The following is a 13,354-nucleotide window of genomic DNA, read 5'->3' as shown; positions in this document are numbered from 1 at the left end:
GCTGAGGCTCCTAGCTGCTGAGGATCCCAGCTGCTGCGGCTGGGTTTCCCCTCCCACTCCCAGCCTCTGTGGCTGGGTTTCCCCTCCTGCTCCCAGCCACTGCAGCTGGGTTTGCCCTCCTGCTCCCAGCCGCTGTGGCTGGGTTTGCCCTCCCACCTCCTGTCTCCGCCGCCTCTACTTAGCTCCCTTATGTAGTGCTTCGCTTCCATGTTGTCTTCAGTCTTCGCTCCCAGCAGTATATGCAAATTAACCACCATCTTTGTTGGTGGTTAATTTGCATATCGTGCTGATTAGCCAATGGGAGGCATAGTGAAGCTACGGTCAGTTACCATGTTTGTTTATTATTAGATAGGATATCATAGTTTAAGCAGTCCCCCATTGCTAGATACATGAATATCTTCCATTCTTTTCCTTTTACAAACAATTTTACAAAGAGTAATCTCTATAAGATACTTCATATGTGGGTTAAGTATATACCTGTATGAGAAATTCTCAGAAATGATATTTCTGGGTTCAAGTATAAATAAATACTTTAGGATGTTAACAAATATTGTTAAACTAGTGGCCCGGTGCATGAAATTCATCCACTCGGAGGGGGGTGGCGTCCCCAGCCTGGCCTGTGCCCTATCACAGTGTGGGAGCCCCACAATCCATCACCCCAAAGAGGTAGGCTGCCGGAAGCCGGTCCATCCTTGCTGCTTGACACAGTCGCTGCAGGAAAGAAACATCTGCACAGCATATGTTTCAAGGGACCTGGCATATATAGCATACTGTTCTTAATATGTTTGCTCCCCTTAGCGCTGTGTGTTTTAACCAAGGTCACCTCTCCGAGAAAGGTTGTTTCCCCAGGTAGGGATTTTTCCCTGAAGTCAGGGAGGGGATAAAACTCCTTAACTAAGTGCCAGGCGGGTAGTTAATCAGTTTAACTACAAACAATCACGCTTAAGCTACATAATCTTTACTCCCTGGAATGGAGATAAGAAACGCCCTAACCTTTGCAATACAAATTGACCGGATTAAAACCAACTGGTATAAATACGGATGTAACAAGACAGTAAACAGCAGAACTTCGCTGGAGATCCAGACCAGTACTTGGCTGGAGATCCTGGCTAGAGATCCTGGCTAGGCTGCTGATCAACTGAACGCTGTCTCCGTGTCATTCCTTCTTCGCCGACTCCGTCCACACCTTTGGGGACCCCTGGACCTGCTGGGGTGGGACCCCAGCAGTAGGCCTCTATGAGCCTCATGTCCCTGGTCCATGGGTGGGGACAGGAGCCTCATGTCCCCGGGGCTAGCGCCTGGGGCGGGGACACAAGCCTCACGCAAGTCCCCAATGCTACAAGTCCCGCCCACCTGTGCTGGCTGTGCACACAGCCTCCTGCTGATCGGTCATTACACATGAGGGTGTCATGACCATTTGCATATTACCTCTTTATTATATAGATTGTAAGCTTTGTATTTTAAGTCATTTGTTAGATCATGATTCCTACAAGGTGCAAAAGAAAAAAAGTTATATTTTAACCAATCGTATGTCTACCTTAGATTTTTTTAAAAAATATATTTTTATTGATTTCAGAAAGGAAGGGAGAGGGAGAGATAGAAACATCAATGATGAGAATCATTGATCAGCTGCCTCCTGCAAGTCTCAAACTGGGGATTGAACCTACAGCTGGGCATGTACCTTGACCGGGAATCGAACCGTGACCTCCTGGTTCATAGGTTGATGCTCAACCACTGAGCCATGTCAGCTGGGCAGTCATAGATTACTAGAGGCCCAGTGCACAAAATTAGTGCACGGGTAGGGTCTGGCTGGTGATCAGGGCTGATCGGTGCCTTTCAGCTGCAGGCCGGGGCCTTCCTTCATTCCATGCCGTTCCCCGGATGGTCAGTGCACATCATAGCGAGCGAGCAAACTGCCAGTATCCCAGTCAAACTCCCAAGGGGACACTTTGCATATTCGCCTTTTATATATGTAGATTTTTACTCAATAAAAGCAAAAGCTTATTTTAGGGTTTGTTTTTTTTCAGGTAAATTTTTAATAGGTTCACACATTCATATGCTTCAGAATTCCAAAGTTCAAAAAGCATGCAGTGGGAAAAGTTTGTTCCTACTCTGTTTACTAGTTACCTAGTTCTTCCTTCTCTTGCCCCAGTGGCAACAACATATCTTTTGTGTTGTGACTTTCAGATATAAAATACCTGTCAGAACTCTATCTGTGTATTCTTTTTCCCTCTTTATGGAGAAATGGTAGCATGCCACACACATTTATACCTTGCTTTTTTCATTTACAGTGCATCTTGGAGTCATTCTATATCAGTGCCTAAAGAACTTCCTTTTATTTTTTTGCAACTGCATAGTATCCCCTTGTGTGAGTGTATAATAATTTAGAAATTCTTTTTAATATGCTCTCATAGCAATTAATATATAAATCTGTTAAGAATCTACTTTTCCACCCTAACTGGTTTGGCTCAGTGGATAGAATGTCAGCTTGCGGGCTGAAGGGTCCCAGGTTCGATTCCGGTCAAGGGCATGTACTTTGGTTGCGGGCACATCCCCAGTATTGGGTGTGCAGGAGGCAGCTGATCGATGTTTCTCTCTCATTGATGTTTCTGACTCTCTATACCTCCCTTCCTCTCTGTAAAAAATCAATAAAAATATATTTTAAAAAAAAAGAATCTACTTTTCCGCCCTAACCAGTTTGGCTCAGTGGATAGAAGAGCGTTGGCCTGCGGACTAAAGGGTCCCAGGTTCGATTCCAGTCAAGGGCATGTTCCTTGGTTGCGGGCACATCCCCAGTAGGGGGTGTGCAAGAGGCAGCTGAATCGATGTTTCTCTCTCATTGATGTTTCTAACTCTCTATCCCTCTCCCTTCCTCTCTGTAAAAAATCAATAAAATATAATTTTAAAAAAGAATCTACTTTTCCAAGGCTAAAAATATATTAAAGATGAAATTATTGTGTTAAGTAATTTCTATTTGAAAGTAAATGGATTATCACCCCCCCCCCCCGAGCCCCTGTTCTAGGGCTTGTTTGGCGTCAGAACCAGGTGACATTGCCTCGCTGCCCCCTGGCTCTGAGTGGAAGCGGTACAGCATTGCTGGAAGAGCATGAGCTTTAGAGTCTGACCTGGAGCTACACAGTTAAGCTCTGCGTCTCAGTCCCCTTTTGTGTAAACACACCAGGAACAATGGTGCTGAGGTAGCGTGCAGTGAGGCTATAATAAAGTGACAAATGTGGCTCTGGCACATTAGTGGACACTGGTAACTAACACTGCTTATGACCATTAGCACTAGCTTTGACGATATTAAGATGAAACTGAGCAGATCTCCCTTTCTCTAACCTATATCACACACTAAAGGCTTCAAAAACTGGCAGATCTCACATTATAGTCTTTTATGCCTTCCATCTAAATTTTCTGTTAGCTCTAAGCTGCAGATCCTTTTCTTCCTTTCCTCGTAGGGAGAGAGTTCACCTGGTTGTCTCTTCATTCCTCAGCTGGTATTGGCCTGTCCGTGGAGGCCACTCTGTTCCCTCTGCTGCCACTAGAAGCATGCTGTATGAGTAGAAGGGCACCCATGCTACCTCCTAAAGGTCTAAGCCTTAACCTGCAGTTTGTTTCTTGTCCTATAGGCAAGAAGTTCTTAAAAGTGGTAACTGTCCAAAATATTTTTAGCCTCAGCCAATACCATAGTGAATTTCATAGTGGCCACTCAATAAATACATGTTTAAATCTCTGCTACATGAGGCCTTATGATAATTCCACATTTTTCTTCTTATAATCTGGAGGCCTGGGATGAAAATTTCTATAGCCATGCCACCTTGGGTAACTTTGTTTTTCTTCCTCTCCCATTAAGCATGCTGGGAACTTACTCTGATGAATTTGGGAACCTAGATTTTGAGCGATCCCAGCACGGTTCTGGAATGAGCAATAGGTCAACAGCAAAAAGATTTATTTCTGCCCTCAACAACATTGCTGAAAGAACTTACAATAATTTATTTCAATTTCATCAACTTCGGCAGATTGCCAGAGAACTAAACATTCAGGTATGATAAACCAAATACTTAAGTCTTTTTTATGATGTCAGCACGTCTTTATTAATGTATAACAGAACTTTTAAATATCAAAATATTTGGGTTAAAAGAATGGAATAGGCACCCTGACCAGTTTCTCAGTGGTTAGAGCATCAGCCCTTAGACTGAAGGGTTGCAGGCTCAATTCCTGGTCAAAGGCACATACCTTGGTTGCAGGTTCAATCCAACCAGCTGATGTGTGTCTCACATCTATGATCTATGTCTCTCTCTCTCTCTCTCTCTCTCTCTCTCTCTCTCTCTCTCTCTCTCCCCCCCCCCCCGCCCTTCCCTCTCCCCTTATTCTACCAATAGAAAAGTTTAGTGGAAAAGGATGTAATAAGATATTTTTGTTTATTATTTTATTTAGTTTTATTAATTTTCACCTGAGTATATTTTTTCCATTGACTTTTCTTAGAGTGGAGGGGAGGAAGGAGAGGGAGAGAGAAACATTGATGTGAGAGAGACACATCAATTGGTTGCCTCCCACCCAACCAAGGCTGGCCTACTTTCTAACCACCTAGCAACACTGCTAGGGCTGTTTATGTTTTAAATTTATTTTTAATTACAGATGACATATCATATTATATTCATTCAATATTTACATACCTTACAAAGTGACCAGCACAATAAATCTAGTAACCATCTGTCACCATACAGAGTTGTTATCTTATTGACTCTATTCCCTGTGCTATACATTACATCCCTATGACTTTATAACTGGAAGTTTGTGCTTCTTAATCTCCTTCCCCTTTTCTTCCATGTAACACAATTTATATAGAAAATTGCCCACTTAATTTCAAAAGTTAGTCAAAATTTTTTAGACGCAAAGTTAAAACAAATATTAAAGATTCCCTGCATTATAGAATCCAAAGTTCATATGTAGAGTTTTCTCTGTAAGTACAAATAATTTTATTTTCCCAAGAAACTTGACAATTATACATTTGTTTTTGAGAGATTTTAAAAAATCGTATGTTGCAGATTACTTAGTGGTCTCTTTTTGTTTTGTTTGGGCTAACTCTTGATGTTTTCTTCCAGGTTGCTGATTTTGAAAATTTTATTGGATCACTAAATGAGCAAGGTTACCTCTTGAAAAAAGGTCCCAAGGTTTACCAACTTCAAACTGTGTAAAAGGACTATCAAGCTAGGCCCTCCTGGGTTAATTAGCATTTTAAAGCCATCTCAAGAATGAAGAATATGTAGAAAAAAATAACTATTCTGAAAAATGACATCCCAGAAGTAATATTATGAGAAAAGAGTATTGAACTAATTTAAAAAGTGATAGTCATTTGTTAAAAAAAATAGTCATTAAAAAAAATTTTTTTTTAATCTGAATGATGTAATTATAAATTATAGTTTTGTTTTTTACCTGTCTTTGGTTCTTTTTTTAAATTAAATTTATTGGGGTGACTGGTTTCTTTTAGTCCTTTATTTCATAGTTGTTGTTTTTTTGTGGGGGTTTTTTATTGTTGTTACTCCTCACCCAAGGGTATTTTTCCCGTGGATTTAAGTGGGAAGGAGGGAAGGTGGGAGAGAGAGAGAAACATTGATGTGAGACACATCTATTGGATGCCTTCCAATTGGGCCAGGGATTGAATCCGCAACCCAGGCATGTGCCCTTGACTGAGAATCAAACCCAGGACCCTTCAGTGCTAGGGCCAATGATCTAACCACTGAACAACACCAGGGCATTGCATACCAAATGTCCACTTGGGGAAACATTCACAGAGTTACTTTTTTAAATCCCGCCACCTCCTCCCACCTGAGCACACCATGTGCACTGTAAGTTAAACTCTTTTTTCCAAGTTTGGTATTATTTTTATTCTATTTTTTGTATAACTTTAAGTAGATAAAGGTTTATTTCTACAGGCCTCAGGAAATGGGTAGAAGTCATAGGACAATCTCTCTTCTCACCAAAAAGAAGTTGCATATATTTTGGTATGTTTGTCCTAGAGGGGAAAACTGAAATTTACATTAGCAATGCTGTTCAAGATCCTTACATTAGACTGAAAACCAGGCTGCAGTAGAGATTTTAGTCCTTTGTTCAGGTGCCTGGACACAAGCCAAAAGCTGTTGAGCATTAGTGAAGATGGAGGACAGGCCCCTGGCATGGAAGGAGGAAGGAATGCAATCTCTTAGAATGGTGTGGTGGTTTTCTCTTAAGTCATCTCTGTAGGAAGTTGCTGGGCAGGGATCCCAGAGAAAGGGTCCAAGACTCCTTAAGTCAGCCTGAGTGCAGGCACTGCCACAGCAGCTGGTACAGGCGAACCTACTATCTCAGGTTCAGGCGGAGCCAGGATGGAATGCAGAATCAAGGGAATGCTTAGAGGAAACAATTTTGCTTGGAATGCTAGATGGCTAAGGGAACTCATTAAAGTGCCCGTCTTCTGAAGGAATGAGGACATGCAGCTCAGTAGATTTGGCACTGTCTATCTCACAGTCCAGGGAATTCTTAAGTAAATGTGGCAGCCATCTGTTTTGTTCATGGAAATGTGTTGAGGGCCAGCCCCAGCGGGTCCAGGGGTTCCCAAAGGTGTGGACGGAGTCGGCAAAGAATGAAGGACACGGAGGCAGCATTCGTGTGATCAGCCTGGTTGGGCTCTCTCTTTATTGTTCTATTACATCTATTTTTTTTTTACGTGAAAATTAATTTAATGCTTGGCAAAAGCTTAATTACAGATATCATTATCAAACAATAGTCCTTAATTTCTAAAAAGTTCCTCTTTTGAAAATCACAGAATCAGAAAGCATAAACTTTAAAACAAGTCCCCTGGGTATTTACACCACGTATAAACATTATAGAAGACCATGGATATTCAGTTGCCTGGGTGTGTGGCAAGTCAGCAAGACGTATTATTTATTGCATATATAACTCACATATGTGGGATTTAAAAGGACAGACACCAAATTCAAGTACATGTACTTGTAAGCTGTCAGGGAATAAATTCATGAGCCAGGATAGCCCAAAACCATGCAGTTAGGTTGTGGGTCTATTATTTTTAAAAATTAAACTTCCACATTCTTTTGAAAACCTTACGTTGCATGTTGAGTTCCATGAAGCCCAAGTTCGACACAGTGCTGATGCGGGAGGAAGCCCACACCGACCTCAACTGAGGCAGCACAGCCAGCCACCATGCTGGTCCCCTACAGGGAGGACGCTGAGCCACTCGCCAGCCCTTGGTTGCAGCAGTGATTTCCCAAGACAATCTGCTGACTGATTTCCTGCTGTTAAAGGCTTACTCTGTAGAAAACCACAAATTTCCAGTGTGAAAGTAACTCCATGGTGGTATAAATATATATATGCGTTAATTACACAATTTACACTGCACACATTGTTTATAGAGAACAATTAACTAAGAGGGTTAATTGGAATAACCATATAAAATACTTCTGTAAACAAAGTATGACAGGCAATAAGGAAGACATTCATAAAACTTCCTAGAAATAATCTGAACTTTCATTCTGAAGAAATTGCATTGAAGGACATAGCATTGGAGATTAATAATGTTCTTTGTATTAAAACAAGAATCACTATTTTACAGTGTAAGAAACTTTACATATATACAGAATCTATACATGAGGAATGGTACTGAAGCCAGTGGGCTGTTCGGTCTCAGGTCGCCTTTCCTTCCACCAAGGACTTGAATTCCTTCACATTGTGTTCGCCTGCGACAGCCACGGCGTGATCCAGCGCGTGGACACTCGCCAGGAGCTTGATTATCTGTTTTATGTTTTCCCTTGCATTTCTTTTTTCCACATCAGAGCATCCGATGCTGTTTCTATAGATTGTATCTGCTAAGTGTACGAGGTATCGACAGAAGTTTTCTAACTGAGAAATAGTTCTTTCTCCTTTCAGATTCATGAACCATTGCTTGGGGAAACAATTGATCACATTTTGGGCTTTTTTTATGCTGTCATCTCCATATTCTGAATTCTGAAAAGCCATGAGAATATATCTATTTAATAAGCCATCTATTGGTAACTCCTGTAGAGTTTTATTGGAGAAAATGCCATACCATTGAAGAAAATTCCCTAAGAGCTTAACTGAAGACCAAAACTGTCGTTGAAAAAACAAGTAAGGCCCCGAGTTTTTATTTTCTAAGACATTTTTGGGATATAAGGGCATGAATACATCATCATCTAAAGTTCTCCTCATTCTCAGCAAGAGCGCTTTCAGATACACCTGTGTGTTTTTGTTTTCTGCATTCGCTACTGAAGGATATCCATTTACTAATTTTAACGTGATTCCAACCATTCTTGAAGTCTGTGTTGTAGAAAAGGGGTCCCACATGTTTTCAGCTATCACTGTGAGTTTAGGAAGGATCACCTTCTCCACCATGGTGGGCAGCAGCGCGATGTCCACGTCCTCTCTCTCCTGCTCTCGCTCTTCACAACCATAAAACAGCAGCGATTCAAACCACAGCATATTCTCAAAGTCCCGACACTTGGCCTCAAGAGGAGTCCAGGTGAGAAGCTGCAGCCGGATGAGGGGGTTGAACAACTTGGGCAAACAAAGGCCGATGTAAGCATCCTTGTAGGACGTGTAGTACCTCGAACGCCAGGCTTCAAACTGGGATTTAATACAGTCGATGGAGCAGAAGTTCTCCAGGACATCTTCAAACACCTTGCGGGACTCCTTGGAAATGCGATCTTTCTCCAGGTTGAAGTTGGTGATGTCGGTGGACGTCTCCTCGTCGTCACTGGAAAGGCCTTCCAGGTGATCTGCCATTTTCCCCGTTTGCTCTCGGGCTTGTCGACGCCGAGTCCTCCGGGCCTCGCGCTCTGCAATCCGCCGTTTTGCGTGCTCCTGATACAGGGCCCGATCTCGCCCAAAGGAATCGAGATTTGGTGCCATCGGAGCCTTATTTGAATGGCTTGAAAACTCCGAAGATTCATCTTCAATATCATCTTGTCGTCTTTGGACAAGGCGGGAAGCTCGCTGTGTGTACAGCCGATGTATTGCCGATTCAAGTTCATTCATCAGTGGCACCTTTTCACTGAAACACTCAAGCAAGTCTTGGACATACCCTCGCATTTCTTGCAAAAACTTATACCGTTCACCAGTCCCCCCAGAAGCCCCTTCGAGTCTCTCAATGGCCCTGGCGGAGTCCACGCGGCTCTGCAGGTGCTTCTCGTGCTGCTGGCGGTTCGCTCTGTGCACGTCTTTCATGGAGTCCAACCTGTCTTTAAGCTGTTTCTTTACCAAATCAATAGTAACGGGAGTCATCTCATTACTGGGAGTTTTGAAAGGGGCTGAATTATCTGTTTTTTGAGATTTGCCGTCGGAAGACCCATAGGCCGTGTAACTGTAAGGAAGGCCGTAGGAGGAGCCGTAAGGCATTGTCGGGTAAGTATTCGGGTAGTACCTATTCACCTCCGCAGGCTGGCTGGCTTGGACCTGAGGGATGTTAATTCCTTTTCTTATCTGCTCCTGCTCCCATCCGCTGAGCTCCTCGTCCTGCCCCCCAGCGACGAACGCGTCGTCATCGCTCCCCTCAATGCCTATTTCCTCGGCGATCTTCTGTCTCTGTGACTTCTCTTTCACAGAAAACACTATCCGGCGCTTCTCGTCATCGTCTTCATCATCGCTGGCATCATTCTCATCTTCCCGAACGAGGCGGCCTTTCCCGGGCTCGCTGTCGTGCGGCGCGAAGTCGCCCAGCTCCCGGGCCATCTGCCGCTTCTTCCGCGCGGCATGTATGAAGGCCGCGTCTGGGATTTCCCCTGGACGGAGAACATTCAGAGGCGACAGAGCATTTGCAAAGGCCCCGCCACCAGCCTTGGGCTTCTCTTCTTCCCTCTCGCTCTCCATGTCCATTTCATCTTCCCCGCGCCCGCCCACAGCAGCACCGTCTTCGCGGCCGGGGTCCTGAACATGTCCTGTTTTGTCCAAAGGCGGCTCATTGTCGGCTGACGAGTTGAGTTCTGTCTTAACCTTCGATTTTTCACGATCTTCTTTATATTCTTTCTTAAGTAATGTTACTATCTTTTTGCTGTAACTTGATTTCTTCACTTTGAAAACTTCTTCATTTTCTTCCTCCTCGTCCTGGAAGCTCAGCAGGCTGGTCCGCGGCACCTCTCTGTTCTCGCGCGGCCTCTGGCGCGCCTTCAGCCCGTTGCCGGGGTCGGCGCCGCCCGGGCAGCAAGCCCCGGCCTCGGCCCCGTGGCTCGGGGTCAGCGCGGGCGGCGGCGGCGGCCCCGGGCCCGGCGGCACCTCCCCCCCGGGGGCCCTGTCGCCCGGCTCTTCGCCAGTGCCCGGCGGCGGCAGCAACGGCGGCAGCTCCTGCTCCTCATCGCGCTCTCGCTCCTCCTCCTCCGAGTCGTTCCGCTTGCGCACGTTCACTCGCCGGGCCTTTCGGAACATCCCCGCTCCCGCACGGCGGCCCCGGCAGCGCCGAGCTCGCGATGCGCACTCGCGCACCCCCCGCCTAGTACATCTATATTTATGCTATTTGATCCCATAAGCATGCCTCTATAATCACATCATGGTATGTTTTGGGAAACCTCCTACAGTTCCCAGTTTCATTTCCATAATCCTGTCTCTATCTAGTTCTGTTGATTTTAATCATGTCTAGGTTAATCTCTGTGTTCCATTATAAGGGCTATTCCAAGGTCACTGTTCAATTGCTCTACTGATAAGCTACAAGGAAGCGACTGAAGGAGATTATCCTACCCAGTGAAGGTTATGTCCTCCCAGCCTCGCTGCTTGCCTTCCCTGGGACTGCCCTGTGTCGGTGGGTCTCCAGGGGTATAGGCTTTGGTGCTTTCCCTGGTGGGCAGACCCCTGGGGATGTGGACCCAACAAGTCCCAAATTTATTGCCAACAGTCTTAGTCCAAGTACTTTATAAGTAGTACATGGTATTCCTGTAACACTAGGGGATCTTACTGATTCATTCCCTTCCTTAGTCCTGTTAATTCGTAACTCCAGGGAAAAATCCCTACCTGGGGAAACAACCTTTCTTGGGGGGGGGGGGTCCTGGTTAAAACACGTAGTGCTAAGAGGGGGAGCAAACATATGCCATATACGCCAGGTCCCTTGAAACATAAGCTGTGCAGATGTTTCTTCCCTGCAGCAACTGTGTCAAGCAGCAAGGGTGGACGGGCTTCCAGCACTAAGGGCTTAATGATAAAGGAAAGTGGATAGACAGGAAGGAGAAAGGGTCATGTTAAAGAAATGGAGTTTATGTGCAATTTCGTTGTCTTAATCCATTGAGATTTTTATTTCCCAGCAATTGCTATCAGTTTGGCTCAAACTCCTAAAAGTTCTCTACAGATTTAGATGTTTCTTAGATTGACAAGGAGAAAAGCAAAATGTAATTTGTTAACATACATCCTAGCACCTCATGTATATATGGGAAGGATCCAAGAACACCAAGTAATTTGCCCAAATGGGAGAAGCCATCACCTTAAATACCATTTTTTTCTAAACACAAAAAAGATGTTGGAGGTAGAGTCAGTTATGAGAGTTTACCAGGAAACGCACTATAAGCACGAGTAAGATTGTTATATACAATTAAGTCCATGCCTTCCTACTGATAATGAAGGCAGTCCTGGCATAGTGAGGGAAACATGCTTAAAAATGGGGATTTCCCTTATAAAAGCAAATATCCTTTCAGAAAGAGTAACTTCTTTTTTTAAAAAAATATATTTTATTGATTTTTTACAGAGAGGAAGGAAGAGAGATAGTTAGAAACATCGATGAGAGAGAAACATCGATCAGCTGCCTCCTGCACACTCCCCACTGGAGATGTGCCCGCAACCAAGGTACAAGCCCTTGACCGGAATCAAACCTAGGACCTTTCAGTCCACAAGCCGACGCTCTATCCACTGAGCCAAACCGGTTACGGCTAGAAAGAGCAACTTCTATTTGGTCTTCAGAGCTTCTCCCATGTCTGCTGTTTCTTAAAAGGACCCAGCCTAGAATTATACCCCAAAGAGGCATATTTGGGGGAGGCAAACAGCTCCCCATCAGCAGCGAAAAAACATTCCATTTCACTCAGAACTGAATATGAAAACAATTCTGCAACATTGCAATATTATTGAATATTAATATCAATAGTATAATGTATGACATAAATACTATATTAGTCATTAATGTATAATATGAATCAGTTAATTAACTAATTATTAATTTGGATATTTCTGTAATAAGTGTCCTAAGCAAGCTAAGTCTAGGTTTCCTTAGCTGTAAAAATGTGTGGATGAAAAGGGGCCACATGCTAACCTGATTAGCTCAGGGAAGGCCTGCATGGTCTGAAATGAAAGCATTTTTTTTTAAAATCCCTCACCTGAGAATATTTTTCCATTGATAATTTTTTTTAGAGAGAGGGAAAGACAGAGAGAAATAGCAATGTGAGAGAAATACATTGATAGGTTGCCTCCTGCACAGGCCCTGACCAGGGCCTGGGCTGGGGAGGAGCCTGCAACTGAGGTACGTGCCCTTGATGGGAATCAAACCCGGGACCCTTTGGTCCACAGGCCGACCCTCTATCCACTGAGCCAAACTGGCGAGGGCTGAAATTAAAACTTAAAATTAAAAAGCAGTTTATGGTGGGTTGTCATATTCTAAGCCAGTATCTTCCGACAAAGGTCAATCTTTACCTTAACTGAGCCTATTGTTTTTTGCATCTATAACATATCTTTGGAATGTCAAAGTAATTTTCCTTTTTCCGGACCCCTCAAAGCACAGGCACCACTCTGCGGAGACCACAAATCCTCTCCGTGTTATGGAGTTCATTGTTGGCTGTTAACTATAGTATAGTTACTATGCTGCACCCACCTCAGTACCCGTAAAAGAAGTATGGATCTATCATTTAACTTTTTATCCAATCCCCTCCCACACTTTGCTTTCTCCTGCCTCCCTAATCTAACACCAATGGATTTCATGTAACCCACTTATGTCTTCTCTTTTGATTTTAGTTTATAAAACAAGGTGTAAAACTGCCATTTTCCATAGCATTATCTCAATCCGTTGAGATTCTGCTTCCCTGCAATTGTCAGCAGTTTGGGCTCGAGTAAATTCTTTACAGGTTTGAATGTTTCTTACGTTAATAAATGTAAAGTTAATAATGAACCCTACCTTAGAGTTTTTAGGAGCACCAAATGGGATAATGCACTTTCTACACACACACACATATGTATACACACACCTCTTGGTTATAATGAACACCCTTTTCAGGTAAACAGTAATTATTATTGACATTTTCTAAAACCTGCATTTTTGGCATATGCAACGCTCAAAAGAGGAAGAAGAGCTGTAAGTTAGCACCGATGACTTCTTCTGGGC

At 43.7% G+C, this 13,354-nt stretch overlaps 2 protein-coding genes across 6 annotated transcripts in view; one reads left to right on the top strand and one right to left on the bottom strand.

Moving 5' to 3' along the window:
* Positions 1 to 5,244, top strand: part of MCM8 (minichromosome maintenance 8 homologous recombination repair factor) — a 46,573-nt gene extending 41,329 nt beyond the window's left edge. For all 5 annotated transcript variants that reach the window (XM_059705596.1, XM_059705593.1, XM_059705595.1 and 2 more), the window contains 2 exons: positions 3,854 to 4,043; positions 5,106 to 5,244. In XM_059705596.1, coding sequence (XP_059561579.1) covers positions 3,854 to 4,043; positions 5,106 to 5,198 — 283 coding nt within the window. In that variant the 3' untranslated portion in view covers positions 5,199 to 5,244. The remainder of the gene's footprint in view (positions 1 to 3,853; positions 4,044 to 5,105) is intronic.
* A 2,314-nt stretch (positions 5,245 to 7,558) lies between these two features.
* Positions 7,559 to 10,449, bottom strand: LOC132239371 (PAX3- and PAX7-binding protein 1-like). Its single transcript, XM_059705592.1, has one exon. The coding sequence runs from the start codon at positions 10,429 to 10,431 to the stop codon at positions 7,681 to 7,683; it is 2,751 nt and encodes a 916-aa protein (XP_059561575.1). The 5' UTR covers positions 10,432 to 10,449; the 3' UTR covers positions 7,559 to 7,680.
* Positions 10,450 to 13,354: the final 2,905 nt, after the last annotated feature.

Source organism: Myotis daubentonii, chromosome 8 (assembly GCF_963259705.1).
Source record: "Myotis daubentonii chromosome 8, mMyoDau2.1, whole genome shotgun sequence".
Lineage (NCBI taxonomy): Eukaryota > Metazoa > Chordata > Mammalia > Chiroptera > Vespertilionidae > Myotis > Myotis daubentonii.
Note: the sequence above shows the minus strand (reverse complement) of the source record. Positions and strands in the feature narration are given on the sequence as shown.

Bases quoted from the DNA above. Each gene is read 5' to 3' on its own strand.
- LOC132239371 (XM_059705592.1), bottom strand. From the start codon at position 10,431: ATGTTCCGAAAGGCCCGGCGAGTGAACGTGCGCAAGCGGAACGACTCG.